The 18,526-nt window shown below is 38.2% G+C and overlaps 3 protein-coding genes across 3 annotated transcripts; 2 read left to right on the top strand and 1 right to left on the bottom strand.

Moving 5' to 3' along the window:
* Positions 1 to 634: 634 nt before the first annotated feature.
* Positions 635 to 6,593, top strand: PCOAH_00027260 (Uncharacterized protein; the record flags this gene model as incomplete). Its single annotated transcript, XM_020059531.1, is given in 5 exon segments — positions 635 to 716; positions 844 to 883; positions 1,043 to 1,121; positions 1,258 to 3,077; positions 3,095 to 6,593. The coding sequence occupies 5 exon segments, from the start codon at positions 635 to 637 to the stop codon at positions 6,591 to 6,593; spliced, it is 5,520 nt and encodes a 1,839-aa protein (XP_019914907.1).
* A 1,410-nt stretch (positions 6,594 to 8,003) lies between these two features.
* PCOAH_00027250 (Uncharacterized protein) lies at positions 8,004 to 10,245 on the top strand (the record flags this gene model as incomplete). Its single annotated transcript, XM_020059530.1, has 4 exons — positions 8,004 to 8,431; positions 8,626 to 9,885; positions 9,948 to 10,032; positions 10,145 to 10,245. 4 exons carry the CDS (start codon positions 8,372 to 8,374, stop codon positions 10,243 to 10,245), a joined length of 1,506 nt encoding a protein of 501 aa, XP_019915039.1.
* Positions 10,246 to 11,559: 1,314 nt separating this feature from the next.
* PCOAH_00027240 (Protein phosphatase 2C) lies at positions 11,560 to 14,058 on the bottom strand (the record flags this gene model as incomplete). The annotated part of the gene is made up of 1 exon (XM_020059529.1): positions 11,560 to 14,058. One exon carries the CDS (start codon positions 14,056 to 14,058, stop codon positions 11,560 to 11,562), a length of 2,499 nt encoding a protein of 832 aa, XP_019914721.1.
* Between the last annotated feature and the right edge of the window lie 4,468 nt (positions 14,059 to 18,526).

The raw sequence follows: 18,526 nt of genomic DNA, 5'->3' as shown, positions 1-18,526 counted from the left end.
AAATATATATATACCCATTTGATGTATTTCAAATATTTTTTGAAAAATTAGAAAAAAAAAAAAAAAAAAAAAGGCGGAATATTTTTATGGCCAAATTTAGTGGCTAAAGGACTATCTGATTTTTCCGGCTTTTTTTTTTTTTTTTTTTTATTTATTTACCCTTTAATTAATCATATGCTTATTTTTATATGTACATTTATGCAAATCCGTAAATCCTTATGTTTGCATTTTTGTATGTACTAATACGCAAGTTTTGTCCATCCCGCCCAATTTGCCTTTCGCTTTTTTTATGTATACCTTTTCTTAACCTAGAAATAGGAAGTCAGACTGATTTGTTTAGGCTGCGATGATCTGCACGCCATGGCATTAATTATGCAACACTGGTAGCAGAGATCTCTCGTAATGTTTAAGAGTACCATCGCATCTGCTAAAAACATATAAAATTCGTTTCTTCTTTTTGTCCCATTTTACTTTTTTCTTTTTTTTTTTCTTTATTATGGAGAATCATTTCTATAATGTTTTTCAAATGGAGAAACATACATAATAAATACCAATTAAGAATAGAAAAAAATACAGAATCCTATATTTTTTTTTTAAGTTATAGCATTAGTTAAAATTTTGCATCTTCGAAACAATGAAAAACGTTAAGGAGAATATCATAAATTTTAAGGACCTAGCCAAGCAGCTGGAGGCATGTGTACGGTACAACTCAACAGGTAATGAAGGATTAGCTTTTGCAGACATGGGAACCCACGCATGTGAGCGCGTATGATTTAAAACAAACGACAAAGTGGAACATTAATTGACTTTAATTTGAAACTTTTTTTTTTATCTTTTATGTAGATATCGAAGTGATGCAGGACATTTACGCGGAATGTAAAAAGTAAGGAGCGCGCAAAAATGTCTATTGTGAAAGTCTACTAGAAGGAGCTTCACAATATATCAATCAGCAGATGCGTCTGTGTCGATAGGTATTGCTGCGTAAACAGGTTGTCTTCTCATGTGCACTCATTAACGTTATCTCTTTTTTCCCCTCCTTTAGAGACCTAATCACTTTGGAGAAACTGACGCTGGAGGCTCTGGAAAAGGGAAACGCGCTCTTGTTTGAGCAGCTAGTAGAGGTATGCTTATTCTTTCTTCTGACGCGTTCGCATTTGTGCAGTAGGGCATCTCTTCTCCTGCACATGTGAATGCGTTTATTCCTTTGTGAGCATATGCGCTGATGTCTGCACCTCCTCGTTGAACCCCCCCACACAGGCGTCTACCCACGTAAATCGATCCATCAAGCTGTTCGAAAGCTTCGAGAAAGACCACAAGGAACGCAGGCGGAGTTTCTCCCAAGGAGGATGGTCCCCGCAAAATGGGGCAATCCAAATGGCAAACGACGATAGGGACTATTCCAAAAGGAAGAAATCGCACGAAGGGTATAAAAAACGGGATAGTAAGAGGAAAGGGAAGAAATACAAAAGCGCTGATGATGAGGAGGAAGAAAGCGATAAAAGGAATCGAAGTAGAAGCCAAAGCATGAGCAGAAGTAGAAGCCGAAGTGGAAGCTTGAGCAGAAATTCCGGAAAAAGAAAAGAACATGAAAAGAGGAAAAAGAAAAAGAAGGAAAAGGGGAAGGAAAGAAGGAAGTACTTCCAAAGTGATGAAGAAAATAATAGTAAAGAAAAAGATACGAATGATAATAGAAAAATGATGAAGTCAGACTCGCTAGAATCTTTTACCAAAGCATTTGGCACCTTCCATGATACCATGAATATTCTGAGCAGCGAAATGGAAGATGATCTGGACGATTTTCAAATAAAACAGAAAAAGAAAGAAAAGAAAAAAAAAAAAAAACATCATGATGGCAAATTAAAGGGACAGCACGGTAGCGATAACGAAAATGACAGTGAAGACCTGTTCTTAAGTAACAATCACATCGATTCGCTAGACGATTTAAGTCCGCGAAGCAGCAACAGCACAAAGGGAAGAACAAGCAAAGGGGGAAAATCCATCAGTACACACGGAAAGCACCATCCAGTGGTCATAGTAATTCACATATCAGACATTATAAACATTTCACAAAATCTTAAAACGGTTTATATTTATCTAACCCTAAAATCGATAGATAAGAAAATTAGTATAAGAAAGAAAACCAAAAGTAAAGACGTTAGTAATTTTTCTGTAAACGTATCTGAACTTTTTGAATTCTCTGTTTCTCACAAGAAACAGTTATTCCTATACGTAGATGTAGTGGACACAGAAAAAAGGAGTTATTGTTACAGGTGCCTAATAAATTTGAATAATAAAATTTTGAAAAAAACTCAATTGCTTGTCCCCACGGCATTTTTATTAACACAAGTTAGTGAGAATTCTGATGACAAACGTGGTAACCAAAATTTGAATCCTTCCAACCCGATAAAATTTCCTGCTAACCATCAGAATTCCAAAGGCGAAAACGTCGACAAGGATATTAAAGATTTCTCCTTTATATCACCGACAGTTAATTCCTTCTCGTGGGGAAATGCTTTGGATCGTCGTGGAATGCATAACCAACATATTGGTAACCCCCCAAATGATGACCTCTTCGCTATTAACCCCACTGGCAGTAACCGCACACACAACCGATTGAACGACTTTCCCATGGCGCGTCCCAATTCGAACAACTTCTACCCCATGAACAAAAATCAGAGAAACCCCAATTTGAGCAACTTCAATTTTGCACGCACGAATCAAAACGGCCCCAATTCGAACAACTTCAATTTTGTCAGCAGAAATGTCGCTAATAGAAATATGTACAATTGGGGGAATGCCAACCAGGGCTTTGCCACGCCCAATTTTGGCAATCACAACTTTGGAAGTCCATCATTTGGTAGCCCATCATTTGGTGGACCTACATTTGGAGGTCCATCGTTTAGGGGTGCACCATTTGGAGATCCATCCTTTGGCGACCACAACCGAAGCCTCAGTAACCCCCACTTTAGCAACTACAACATTAGCCCCCCAACGTTCATCAAGCACAATTCGACCCCTTCGCCCTCAACAACGCAAACATCGGAGAGAGCAAAAAAGGCGCAAACGCATCCCCACAGGTGGACTCCCCGATCAGCAGGATAACCAAAGGAGGCGAAAAACCAAATGAAGGGGAAGAGAGAGAGAAAAAAAACGAGCTAGCTAAAAACGAAAAGAACTTCTCAAGCGATTGCTCCTACATCATAATGAGCATTTTTTTAAAAAACAAAGATTTTGATCACGAAACGGAATTAATGAAACAGAACAATTTGAACCTATACAAGCAGCTATATAACGTGTGCAACAAGGAAAAGGTGTACTATGAAAATAAGAACAAAGAGAATGAAAAGAAAATCGAACAACTAGACAAAGCAGTAATGCTTCTCGAGTTGGACAACGAAAGTTACGTAGAAGCCAACAACAAGTTGAAGGAAATTATAGAGTCGAACAAGGAAATAATCAAAGTTATTGAAAATATTGTACAGAAGAAAAATAACAAAATAGAAAAATTGGAAAAAGAAAATGAAAGAGTTGTAGAGGCAGAAAAACTTATCGAAGAAAATAAAAAAGAAAACGTTTTCCTATCCCAACAAATTACCAAACTGAGTAACAATTATGAGGAAAATAAAATGAAGTTAAAAGATTATGATCAACTTAATGAAAATTTAAACAGCAAGGTAAACAATTTGCTATTCCAATTGCAAAATGCGCAGATGAAAAATGAAAAACTTTTACTGTACTTATCCTACTTGGTAAAACATATCCACAAGAGCAGCTGCGACGATGACGCCAATATGTTAAGTCTAATAAAGTTAAAAAAAATTAATTGGAATTTAGAAGGATCACCGATTGGTAGGGATTACCAGGATATGTTACAGGACATCACAAACAACTGCAGTTATGTGAAGACCGGATCCAAGTACGAAGATATTATGCTGAACAATTTCATTAAAAGTCAGAAAGGGGTTAATCTGAGCACAAAACATTTGCATAAAATTCTAGGCATAGGTAATGATGCCAAAAAGCAGATTCTCAATTACAGTAGTGATAACAGCAAAGGGGGAAGAAATCCGTCTAAACGTAATCTTCAAAAAGGGGAACCCATGGTTAATTCTGATGCTTACAAAAGTGCTACTCTATCGGAAGAACTGGACGCATCGCAGGATGAAGAAAAGGATATCCACATTGATGACTTTCTCGTGAAAGGATACAAAAAATATATAACCCAGACTTCATCCACGGAAATAAATCAAGAGAATCATCTTAAGGGGGAAATTCATCACCCATTTGCAAAGAAGAAGATGAAGGAAAAACGGGATGAAAAAAGTACACTTAAGGGAGTACCCCAAAATGAACGCAAACAGAAAAGTTCCCAAAATAATCTCCCATGCAAATTTCCTCAAGTGAACTGGAGCAGCGATGAAGAGGCGATGAAAAAACAGAGGCACTCCTTCGACTTGAATGTGAAGCGAATGGATGAAGTGCAAAACGGGGAAGAAGATATCTCCGGAAGGGGAAAGAAAAAGAGCCACCTACTGAGTGATAAAGAAAAAATCCGAACGAGGCGAATTATAAGCGAGATGAACAGCAACTTCCAAATTAGGCACAATACAAACGATATTTTCCATGACGATTTTTTTAACCACTCGAGAGACCACTCAGATAACGACACGAATAGCACATTTTCCTTCAACGTAAAGAATGACTCCAATTGGGATCACCTGAAAAAACAAAAAAGGGGCAAAAAGGAGGAGAAAAAAGAAGGGAAAAATAAGCAAAATGAGACTTCTCAAAAAGGACGCCCAGAATTAGATGAAAAGGGAATGAAGCAACACAGGAAGAAACTGAGCTATGCGATCAAACAAACAGGGGACAGAACTACCAGCGGAAAAGACCAGAAGGGCCTCCGCAGAGACATCATGGACCATGATGATTACGATGGGACTTTCCTCCCCTTGGGAACCAGAAGGGAAAAGCAAAATATGAAAAAGCACTCCTTAAGTAATTACAAAAAGAAGAAAAGAAACAAATTAGTGTACAACGAAAATTACACCTTTAGTAACTGTGAAATGTCCAGCGATGACGCATTTCAGGGGGTGGAAGGTCCATCGAAAGGGAGAAGCAAAAAAGAGAAGAACATAGTTAGTGATACTTATTTAAACGAAAGGGGTACAAGTAGACGGAAGCAGGGGAAGCAGAAGGATGGTTCACTCTTCTGGAAGGACCCCCTAGGGGAAAACCAACTTGACGAAGAAAAGGGACTCCGTCACGATAGCAGCCGAGGTGGAATAGATGAAAATGGAAAAGACAAAGGCGCAAAGCATAAACGATTCGTCCACTTGAAAAAAAAAACAACCAACGACTACATGAGTGACTACAAAAATTTCGAAAAAAAATTTAACTACTTTGTGAAGGTGTCCAAAAATCTGCAAGGAAGCCTTCTCTCCAATAGCAGCGATAAAATAAGTTATCCAGTCAAGATGAACAAAAAAAGCTACTTCAACAATTTGGAAAGAATTATCCACAAATGTAATAAGAAGGAGCAGACGTTTTCCTACCTCGATAGTTATCTTAGCACGCAAATAAAGTCCATGTTTTTATCGGAGGAAGACATAAAGAAGCATAAAAGTAAGTTACGCAATTTTTACAGGAAGAATACGAAAGGCCTCATTTTTGAAAACACCCTTGTTAAGATATATGCCAAACTTTACTATGTGAACGAAGATTCAGGGAAAAGCAGTGGGTATAAAAAGAAAGGGTTGCTAACCCCCGACAGGAAGGATGACAGTGCTGAAACGAGCAAAGTTCCTCCCTGTGGAAGTACCAATGGTGCATGCAAAAACGACGGAAATATAGTTAACAGTAATGACGGTGATACCAACCATAATGACTGTAAAAAGGGCCCAGAAAACAAACCAGAAAAAACACCCAATAAAGAAAACATCTACATGAATATCTACGTGAAGTCAATTCTCTACAACATCATCTATATCAAAAGTGATCTGAGTGAAAACAAAATGGACCACATAAAGATTATAAAAAGAAATTTGAAAAAAAATTATAATAAAGTGACAGAGGAAAATGACTACATAAATTTAAAGAAAAACGAAATTTGCTTACTATACACCTTACGCTTTAAAAGAAATCACCTTCAAAAATTGCCCCTATTCTTAAATGTAGAATGCTTAAACAATGACAATAGTACGATCAAGTTGAAAATCGCTTTGCCCCTGCCGCATTTATTCCTCCTAAAACCAAATAGCTTTTATCTCAACAGTTTTGTAAAAAATTTCTCACAAAAGCAAAAATATTATTACAAATCTTACTACTACAATATGCTAGATTTCTCAACCTTTAAGGATTTTATCAATTCGATAAAACTGTATAACTCCTTTAACGTTTTCCATTTTGACTCCTACAATATTCTGTACAGCACATATCCTGTTAATGACAAATGTAAGATGCTTTTGCTAATTGTGTGCGATTTTGTGAAAAAAAAAAATGGAGCTTCCAATGATACTGTGAAGTTACATTTTGTGTCTCTCTCCAACAGCTTGATTAGTTTCTCCGTAAATTTGTTTAAGCAAATTTTGTAGTTCCCCCGGGGGGAGAGCCACTCTCCCACGATTTGTTGTGTTTGCTCAGCCATTTTGTGCACCCATTTTGTGTACCCATTTTTCCGCATTTCTTTTTACTTTTTACTTCCTACCCGAGTATGTTCATAGCCCCCTCACCATTGATTATACCCCTTGGGGCAGCGTGTCTGCGCCTTTGTTATGCACCAACCGATCATCGAACGAACTGTGCTTGAAACGAATTTTTTTTGTGTATTTTTTTGTTGTTTTATTTTCAGCCCGTTCATTTTTGCGCCTTTACATTTGTTCGTCCGTTTGTTCGATTGCAAAATTTTACGTCTTTTTGCATTTTCTCATTTTTTTCTTTTTTTTTTCCCTCACTTTTTTGCGAAAGTCGTATTAACAAGCGCACCATGTTGTTTCTCTCCGTGATTCGTTTTTCTACAGATGTGATTAATTTCCATTCCACGTGGACGTTTTTTCCGCAACCCGATGAATTGTAACATTAACTCCACCCCCTACTTTGCACCCGTTAAGTGAATTACAGTGGTGGTCTCAGTGGATGCTCGCTCATTGTCAAGCCTTCGTCATCGATGCGGGGTTCAGACCTGCTGCATCTAGTCTACCCTTTGGTTCACATGCCCCCTATGGTGGTACTTCCCACCCTTACGAATTACTAAATTACTAACGCGTTAATTTAACATTACAAAATTCATATTCCACTTCTCCCTTTTCAAATCCGTCGGTAAAGATATAAAATGTACCACGTTCTATCTTTACTGCCTACGCGAAGCCTTTTTAACATTAGACTAACTACCCATTTCGCAAAAGGGGAACCAAATTGGGGCCTATACAAGCAGCCACATAAGGTAAAAAATGTACCACCAGTAGCAGGTGTACACTAAAAACATGCAGCAGAGTATGCTAAAAATTTTTGATACATAAGAAATGCACGAAATGAAGGTAGAGGTCCAGTGTGCTCCAATTGGAGGCCTTTCCCTTGCGATGGATTTCCCATTTTACAAAATGGAATGAAGTAAAAAAGGGAAACTAATCCATTAAGGGGGAATGTATAATTATGTCTCTCTTTCCTGTTATCCCTTTCATTTAGGGGCTATATCTTCACATCTCATGTAGTTTTTTTTTTTTTCTGTGTCCTGTGCGGTTTTCCTCCGCGGATTCTTTTACGATTCTTAATTGGTAAATAATTGCCAAGTTCTAATCGTCCCACGTAAACGGTACAATGGTCCTTTTGGTCAATTATAATCCGTTTGGTAGTTCCCCCTTTTGTGAATTATCCTTCTATTTATTTGTATGTTGAGCGGGTAATAAAAATTGCCTTTCTTTTTGAGGTGCGCTTGCAATGCTGCTCAAAATTCACACTCCTAAAGAAATTCCCACCATATTTTTAGGCGTTCCCGTCACGTTATGCGTCACCCTCCAGGATAAAAATTTTCAAAGTTACTTTTGGTGACTCTTTAGAAATACGTCTGATACATTTGTAGCTGCTTCTTTCCATTTGTTCATGCGGATATATGCATCAAGGGGGAATATAATTGGCTGCACTTGACAAATTTTTTTTTTTTTCCTTTTCAAATGTTAGGAAATTCACAAAATGTGAAAAATGAATAGACCCCTTTTTGGCTAACCTTTCTTGTTGAACCGCGCGCCATCCGCTTTACAACCCTTTTATCAAAACATTTCTGTTTTTGTTGTTACTGCATTTGCTTCCATTTTTGGATCCATTCCTGGGGTTCTTTGCCCCCCTTCTACCTCATAAAATGTAGCCACGGCGCATCATGGAATACAGCGACGAGGACGAAATCGACGTGGAGGAAATTCTGAAGGAGGCCGAAAACGTAAGGACTGTGGAACGGCTGAAAGGGGGTAGCGAAGTGGCCGAAATAGGGGGCCCTTGAAGCAGGTTTCTCCTTTTACCCGCTACTTCACCCTCCCTTTAGCCGCCTCGAGTAAACAAGTAGAATTCCCCCATAATGTGTTTTCTTCATGTCGCCCTGTACATACCCCCCCCGTTCTTTTCCCCCCCTCTCAGATCGAATGCGTAGACGAAAACAGCATCAAAAAATTGGCCACCGTTTTGAGAAAAAAAAAGAACAAAAATGAGCGAGACAGAATGGAACACCCAGACAACCCCGAAAAGTGGGTAATGAGCGAAGTAGATCTAGACGAAATTTTAGTGAATATAAAAAATCTAAGTGTGTGCTCAAACTTGTACAGTAGCATGGTGGAGAGCGAAATTCTGGGGGACATCATTGACTTGTTAAATCACCCAAACAATGACATCGTGATTGAGGTGATTGACATAATTAAGGAAATAACCAACCCATCCAATTTGTACGAACTGAATAATAAACAAAACGACATGGTAGTGGAATGTCTGAACAAGAAAAAATTGTGCCATTTTCTTATAAATATATTGGACAAAATAAATGAGGAGGAGAATGAAGAGTACTACAATGCCATGTCCTCTATTCTGAACATTTTGGAAAATATTTTCGAGCTGGAAAATGACTTACAAAATGATTTGCTAACCAATTCAAAGCTATTATTTTTTCTCTTAAAAAGAATAAGTACGGAGGTGAGAAGTGACGACTCCAATTCGTTAAACGCCAGTGAAATATTAGTCCTCCTAATTTTGAGGATTAACCAATTTGCAGAAAATGTATACAAGGATTTTTACTACACCATTTCGATTTTTAACTCTCTTCTTAAGTACATTTCAAAGTACAAAGATAAGGATCCCCCAAATATTAACAAGAAAGAAATATTACTTAACATTTTTCAAGCGCTTGGAAATTTGCTTCTCCTAAGTGATAACAGAAGTGTATTCGATAGCACTAATGGTTTCGAATTAATGCTAAAGTTACTAAGTGAGAGGAAATTCCTTTGCTTCCCTGCTCTTAAGATTTTTGCAATCACACTTAACGAGAAGGATGCGTGTAACAGATTTGTGCAGTTAAACGGGCTCAAGTATCTCTTCTGTTTATTTATGCTAAGGAATATTAAAAAGAGTAAAGTTCACATTTTTGAATTCGAGGAGAATATAATCACCGTCATTTCGAACTTATGCCTATACTGTACTGATACTTCCCTCGGAAGAGTCCTCAACAAATTTGGAGAAAAAAAATGTGAAAAAATAAGTCGACTGTTAGAAATCAGACAGAAATATAGCGATATTATTCTCAACGATAAGAAGAAAAAAAAACAAAAATTATTATTAAATGAAAATTTACAAAAAATGAACATTCAAATTGACGATGATTGTAAAAAAATTTGGAGTACATTGAATTGTGTGACAAGGGGTACCTCATTTATCAGCTGATCGACGTCATTTTGATAGCTCTTTTTTTTCAGAACAACTCTTACATTTCAAACAACATTTTTATTCACCTCTACACGCGTGGTGTTGATATACAGTCCATATATGAAAACATACTGGGTAGGTAACACATACCTTGCATGCGCATAATCGGCCTACGCGTCAACTTTAATAAAGGTTAACTCCTGCAACGTTACACATGTGCCCTTTTTAACCTCCCCCCTTCGTGCAGATTTTTTGGACTGCCTAGACGACGACGAACTGAAAAAGAAGCTCAAAAAAATGCTGACATTTTTTCTGACGTCTTCCAAGGAATCAAACCTGTTCATATGAAGCCGAAGGCACTTTCTCCCCCCTTTCTTGCGCATCACTTTTCGGCACGTATGCCGTGCAGGAGAAGCTATCCCCTTTTGACGTTAGTTGCACTCACCAACAGTATCTCCCATGTGGGACACACTTTCGCAACGACGTTTCGCCTACCTGCAAAAGTTCTCGTCTTATTTTAAAAAACGGTTCGGGAGATAAGCACTACAAATTTTACTTATTTTTTTTTCTTAATTTAGGGGTTTTTAAATAATTGACAGTTAAATAGGGTAAAAAAAAAAGCACCATGTATAGCTGGCAATAAAACACTTGTGCGTATATATATTCTCATGCACATATATATAGTCACGCGTTTTTTCTTTTTTTATGTGAGGTGATACTACATATGTGCTGTTACATTTGCGCAGTAATATATGCGCTAACGGGTGTAGGTCCATTGCCTACCACAGCGCAGGCGCCTGCGCATGTAGATATGCGCAGCCACACTTCAGCACGGCAACAAGTGATGCCATGACTTCCCTGCACACACATGAGCAGAGGCATATTTGCATAATAATCCATTTGTATAGATAAATATAACTTATTCACATTGTGAGGAAAATATTGGCATGCCAGTAACATGGCATTAGAAGGGAAAATAAAAAAATAAAGGGAGATCTGTAACTTCAAAAAAAAAGGAATAATAAATAAATAACAGTAATATTAACAGTAATACTAACAGTAATAGTAATGAGGGTATAACACACATATATAACAAGCGCACGCACGGGCGAGCGCGCCAAGGGGGCACACGTGGGACGCAAGATCCCCAGCATATGCATTTCAGTCTGTGTACTAATGTGAGGGAAATAAAAATGTAGGCGTCGTGACGCACATTTTTAAAATGGAAAGGGGCGTTTTTCATGCATATGAAAAGGATCTCCCCACGCACTAACACTTTCATATTTATTATTCGCTATTCTTTTTTTTTGTATCTCTTCCCTCCGTCCTTCAAACAATATACACACTACCTACTGTTTAGGGTTCAGCGTGGCAATATAAAGTGCAAAAAGCTTGGCAGAACATTGGGGCATGCAAATGTTCCTGAGTGCACATTTAAATAGCGTAAATTAGGGTGCGCCTTTGCTATTATAAATGTGAAGCAAATGAACAAATGGGGCGTGCATTCTCTGCATGATGTGGCCATCGCGGGTGGATCACGCACACATAACGCACGTATATGGGCAATGTGTGCCCATTCATCCTAGTCACGCAACCACTTATTGTTACATGTCGAATGTAGGATTCTATAGCCTTCACAACCCGCACGATGCCTCCCACAATCTACTCAATTTCGTCTATATTTAAAAACTTCTTCTCTGTGTGTATTTTATAAACGGGGTTGTACTGAACGATCAGGCACGTCATGTTATCGCATCCAATTCCATCGTTCTCTTTGTAATTGTTCGACAAGCACTCATCACACAGTTCTTCACAAATCTGGGAGAGTTTATTAAATTTTTCGAATTTTTTCCTCACAATAACTGGTGCGGAATCGAATTTCGCGTCGTCCTCATCATACCCATCCAGGTCTAATCCATCGTGGGTTCCCATTCCACTGATGTTTTCTTCATCATCCTCTTCATCATCTTCATTTTCGTCCTCCACGTGAGCATCTTCAGAAAGGCCTCCTTGTTCCTTTGTGCCTTCTTGCTCGCTACCATTTTCAACACCCTCATCGTTGCTATTCGTGCCTTTGGCAGTCTTCTTGTTTTTCTTCTTACCTATCGGTGAGCCAACTACCCCTCCTTCTGCATTTTCCTTCTCCTTGCTTCCTTCACTTTGTTCTACCTCCTTCGATTTGTCGTTTTCCTCATTGCCCATACTGTTAACGATATTTTCATTCGTCATAATAGTCGTTGTGGCATTTTCATTATTGTTGCCTGTATTGTCAATGACAGTTTCATCACTTGTTGGTTCTTCGAACTTTTCAAGTCTCGTCTTCACAAACCCAACCACGTCTTGTCCATCCTTACAATCCCAAATACCATCACAAGCAAGGAATAAAAATTCATCTTCCGGGGTTAAGGTAACACAAGTAACTTCCGGGAAAGCAGAAATTTTCTGATCCTTCTGAGGTAAAAATGGATCCCTTTTATAGTGTAAATCACCAATTGCTCTTGTCAAATTTAAGTTTCCATCTACCCTTCCATTGGAAATATATCCTCCTGCCTTTTTAATTCGGGCTTCTTCTTCCTGCAAATGGGGCTTATGATCAGTGGACATACCTAAGGAGTTCCCATTAAAACAAACGATGGCTCTCGAATCTCCTGCATTGGCCACTATAAGGTACCCCTTAAGGATAACTGCAACTATTGCTGTCGACCCGCAACTATAAGCTATGTTATCTTCATAGTCATTTGAGTAGTAATTTTCAAATAGGCGTAACTCATCGGACGAATATAACCCATTGCAATCGTCTGCCTCGTTACTGGCGTCGTTGTTACTACTTATGTTGTTATCGATAACATTTGTCACAGCCTCGTCATAGGAAAATCCTTCTTCGCTGCTGCTGCTTCCTTTTTCATATAACCTCAGTGCGCTTTCATCAAACCCTGGTAAGTTCCCGTTTGGCCCATTATTTTTCGCTTCTTTGGCTGCGGCCTCCTCCATGCATTTTAGATTGTCATACGTCAGTTCGGCTTTCACCACCGGTTCGCATGTGCTACCACTACCACCATCGGAGAGATCTTCCTCCTTGTTGCTCTCCTTTTCGCTGCTCGAATACTCGTTATTCATGCCTTTCTTTAACCTCTTCGTATTTGTTTCCGCGCTTTCTCCCTTGTCGGCATACCCATCGACGTGTTCCTTACCATCCTCCTCTTTCACCTTGCCCTCTGCAACATTTGCTTCCTTATTTTTCTCCTCATCTTCTTCCGTCTTTTCGCTCTTTTCTACTTCCCCCTTGATGGCACCTTTTTCTTCTCCACCGTTAGCAGTTAAGCCTTCCGAAATTTCGTCGTCTTTCTTTAAGGTTTTATTGTTTCCATCTTGTGTGCTTCCACCATCTTTGGAGCTCTCCTTCTTCACGGCATCGTTATTCGCTCCGTCCTCTTTTGCTATCCCCTTTTCCCCAGCTTCATCACCATCTTCGTCAACTTCTTCTTCCTCCTCCTTAACTATACTATCCGTACTGCCTAGCAAGTCTGGCGATTTGTTATTTTCCTCATCGGCCAGCGTGGTGGACGATTCTGCGTTGCCATCATCCACTGGATTTCCTTCCTTATTATAAACAACCTGTAAGCACCTCTTCCCATCTTTCTCTATAGCTTTGATGCTTATATTTTTCGATATTATGTCGTTCAAAATGGAGTACAAATAATTTTCCCTTGTGTCCGATTCTTCTTCATTTTCCTGTGTTGGTACGCTATATTTTTTTAATTTTTCTTGATTTTCCGTGAGAAGCATTTCTTCATCTAATTTCAGAAATGTTTTTTCAAGGGTTAATTTTATTAGTTTTAATTTATAATGTTTAGACTTGTTGAGATTTTTCTTTGTTAATTCCTCACTAGCTTCTTTTATGCATTTTAAAAAGATCCTTCTGAAATTATATGAAATCCATTTTGATACATTTGGTCCTCCATGTCCATCGAAAACACCATAAATGGATACGTCCTCCTCTATTTCGTTCAATTTCAGATTGTTGTAGCAAATGTGACTATCTTCCATGTTCTTCCTCCATCCTTGCATGCACGACAGTCCATATCTGCTTGGGTCTAGCTCTAAGTTTCCTCCATCCAGGGACTCCTTATTCGTTTTAGGTGCCGACAAGTAAGCTCCCATCTGTTGGAAGGTAGTAGAGCAGTCGATATGCGAGTTATGAATGGTAAAAAAAAGGGTTATCACCACTGCGTTAGAAGCGGTACGGCAGTGACGCTCCTCAGCGTATTGGCAAATACAATCATACGAATGCGCCTGCCAAAGTTCGCTCAGGTAAATATAAACCACACGAACTGCAATTTGGACTAATAAGGAAACTTTCACTTATTATTTCTTCCCGCTTGAATAAACGTGCTTAAGTTGCACTTATGCGGTACATACGTTTATTATTGCTGCTTTGCAAATTTTGCCCCTTATATGTGTATGCACTTTCTTATGATACACTTTGGTTGCACAGTTATGGTGTCATTTCTTTTCATTTGGGGGGAGTCTATTTGCTGGCAATTAGCTAATTTTTTCCTTCCATGTAGCAGTTTTTTTTCTTTTCCTTTAAATTTTCACACATGCGTTTGGCGTAAAATGGTACATTTACGTGCACGCTTGGTCATGTGCTGCGTCAGGGGGTAAAATCTTATATCTTCATTAACCGCCGCTCTCCCGCTCAATTCTTACATAATACTCCTCTCATCACTCTTTCTCGGCATTACGATGGCACTTTAGCTGCTCACATAAAACACGTATGGAACGCAGGGACGCGCATGCATCTATTGTTGTAATGCTTAAGTTACTCGGTATTTTTTTTTTCTTTTTTTCCCTTTACCTTTATGACCTTCCCTTACAGCTTCAAAAACATCCAGGTGACCATTTACCTCTTCCCTTGCAAAGCTGCTAAACCGTATATAATCCCCAGTATGGAATATGAGAGCAATGCTTACTGTTTGAAATACGAAAAATTGTTTCCTCTCTTTTTATATAAACATTATACTTATGAGAAAGGAAAAAAAAAAAAAAAAAAAAATTCATCAAAGCTTGAATTGTAAAAATTAAAAAATGGCATAAATAAAAAAAAAAATTATGTCAAAAATACACATAAAATAAAACTGTAATTCCGCATGTATATACATCCATATTGAGCACAACGTATATTGTTATATTATGGTATGCATATAAAACCGTGAGTGGTACATATGGCACGTTCGTATGGACGCTTGTATGCAAGTTTGTATGCACGTATGCTTATTATGTAAACATATGAATTTGGTTCAATAATACGAGCAAGCATATGTCATCATAAATACATATTTCCATCAAATATCCATGTATATATGTGAGAATGTACATGCTGGCGTAAAAGCACCTACGCGATTTTTTAAAAAAAATTAAACCACCAAAAAATAGCATGTTAAGCTATTTGTATATTGGAACAGAATTTACATTTCGTAAAACATTAAATTTTATTTGATATCAAATTACATTTGAGATTTTTCGCGAAGCTTTTTCGGAAGGTCATTTCAGGCTTTTTGCACAGCTGGCTCTGAAAAAAAAGAAATTGTGCGAACTTGGAAAAGGTTATGCCAACTGGGCGAATTGCGTCAACTGGGAAAACTGCACAAAACTGAGAGGAAGTAATTTTTCCCCTTCGCAATACCTTGCAATGAAACTCACCGATCGTTATGCTTCGCATATTTACATATGAATTTCTCGTAACATTTTGTAAAGCAGAGAATGCTAAGTATACAAGTATACTTAAACGTACACATGTATGCGTCGTCACCTTAAGCGTACACTTAAATGTATACATGTACGCAAAATGTGTACGCGCAGTTATGGCGCATTTTAAATATTGTTGGAAGGATGTGAACAATTCGGTTATCCCCTATGTATGTAAGAAAATGAAAAAAAAAAAATTCTGCTTAAAACGCTTCCTCGAAAAACAGTGCTTAATGGAGTAAAGGCCCGCATATGCTGCGTCTGCCTTATTTCACACTCTCACATGTTGTGTCATACATTTTGATACAGGTAAATACATGCATATGAAATGAACGAACGTGTAAGTTCGCTTCGAAATTACGTCAGCTGCAAAGTTGGCATCATCGTTGACGTTAGCACATAGTGTAAACATAAACATACACGCGAACGAAGGTATAAAATGCATTTACGTACCCTGTGAAATGTTTTCTTTTTTTTTTTTTTGACTGTAATTACAAGCACACATTAGTATGAGTAGCATGTGCTTACACGAATGCATGCTGCGTAAAATGCGCAAAGATCTCTTTTCCCCACTGGATGTAACACGTGCACATAAGAAGGCAAATATCGTGGTGACAAAAAATTTGCAAAATATTTCCTTGAGCAGTTTGGCAAATATTTTGAGGTGTTCCCATTTGAGCTAAGTACTTATACTGCCTAAAATTAGGACATTCTTTTGGCTTTAGTTATTTTCCAAATGAATCCAAAAAATGTGTACAACTCCGGCATGTGTCAGTTTTGCGTAGCTACTTATGTTGTCCATTAACACATTAGCAAATTCGCAACTGTATGAACAATCGCCACATGTGCATATATATGCATGTGCAACGTGAACGGTGTGCGCCCCGCGCTTATGCCTTAAAGGCACGGTCAAATCGTTTGATGTCAACATGTGAAGTGGAAACGCTTCGTTCTATTCCCATTAAAGGAGAAGTAGTTAACACACACAGGGAGAGAAAAATCCCTCCGCTGCAAAAGGCAAAACCAATATTCATGACGAAAAGGAAGCGTTAGATATGATCTCCATTTTTATGTACGTTCCCATAGTATTTGTGCCTTTCAAATTAGGACAATTAAAGGGGTCTCAATGATCCAATTTCAAACAGGAGATGCAAAGGTAAAGAGAGGTCAACGTAATGTATAAATTTACCTCACATTTAAATGTGTTTTTTTTTTTTTTTTTTTAACTTTTCTTTGTACGAAACGATCATCTCTTATGATAAGATTTCACATATGCAAAAGGGGGTAGTAGTTAACTCAATTTTTCTTTAAACCGAGTGAAAGAGTGAAAAACGACGTTGCGCGAAAAGACCTCGCCTCAGTCCCTAATTACACAAAATTAAAGAATTAGAAACTAGCAGCTCTTCCTATCGCTTCTCACCCATGTATGCATCTCTAAAGGTTGGAAGATAACGGAATTTACAAAAAATAAAATGGTCATAAATTTTGTTCACGTTGTTACACAGCCTTATTCTTCCATTTTGATTATGCGAAAAAATAATGTTGCAATTTGTTCGCCCTGCTCAAGCGTGGTACGGTAAAGCATGTGACTATATTGCGGAGCCAACTTGAGTGTACAATATTTTTCTACCAACTCGGGGAAGACGTGGCCGAGCAACCAGCACCCTGTGTACATTTACTTTCCACATTTTTGTCCTATGCGAGAAAAAAAAAATACGACCTCATTACAGCCACGGGACTGGCGGAAGCGGTTGAATGAAGCATTATAATGTGGCTAAAATTTTGTGCCACCAATTCGTTTACATACTTCTGTTGGTATAATGGTGTGCACATTTGGTCCACGCCTGTATTTAAGCACTGGCAGATGTTGCCTCACATTTAAGAACGTGCTCGCTTCAAAATGCCCATGTGCACAATGGATGGTCGTACGTTTTGGTAAGTTCCGCTCCGGCCTCCCACAGTTACATTTGTTGCGAAGACAGTGTACTTCCGTTGTGGGAGCTCCTCATTTGGTCTCCAACCACCCCTTAATTCTCCCACTTCCCGGTTTATGCCACAGGACGAATTTTGCGTTTCACAAATTAAGGGCTTGACTTGTTCCATTTGATCCTCAATTTTAAGCACAACATGGTGCATAAGCGAGCACAGCTATTTTTCCATCCCCCCGTTTTTCTCTCCTTACAGTTCTCACATTTTAAAAAAATGACATAGGGCGATATGCCTCCGTTGCACTAAATTCCTTCAATCTTCAGTTTACATTTTCTCATCCCATACGTATTGACAAACGCATGAGCCCGTGTACGCACGTGGGAAAATTTCCCCCCTCTATTGCTATCTCAAATGTGTAAAGAGTTCCCCCTTTTACGCATACACATTTTCAGTGCACACAAATGTTACATAATATGGCATTTGTGTTCCATTTTTCGGTCTATTTTTTTCCATACCATTTAAGGCGTTGAATAGTGCTCATCATGTTGCTAAATGGAGTAGGATTAACATAAGGAACTGGAGTAAATTTCAGAAAAAATGGCCAAAAGGGTTCCTCGAAAAAGGTGATTCAATATATTGCTCCAATAATGGGCTACCCAAAATTGCTTCAAAATTTCCCCAAAGAAGGCCGAACGAGTGCCGACAGGATGCTAAAAACATAAATAAAGGGTCAATTTAAAAAACGTTAAAAACGTACACACCCGTATGCCTGCCTCAGTCGCGAATAATTTCATAGCAAAAATATTTTTAATCATGAGAATATCATTTGTTTACACTCAAAGAGTTCACACATTTGTTTAAGTTTTTAGAGTATTTTCCTATTTTCAGTTTTTGTTTATTTTTTATTTTTTATTTTTTTTTATTTTTTTTTTATTATGTCATTCCAGGCATG

Source organism: Plasmodium coatneyi, chromosome 9 (assembly GCF_001680005.1).
Source record: "Plasmodium coatneyi strain Hackeri chromosome 9, complete sequence".
Taxonomy (NCBI): Eukaryota; Apicomplexa; class Aconoidasida; order Haemosporida; family Plasmodiidae; genus Plasmodium; species Plasmodium coatneyi.
This window is presented reverse-complemented; position numbering and strand designations above follow the sequence as displayed.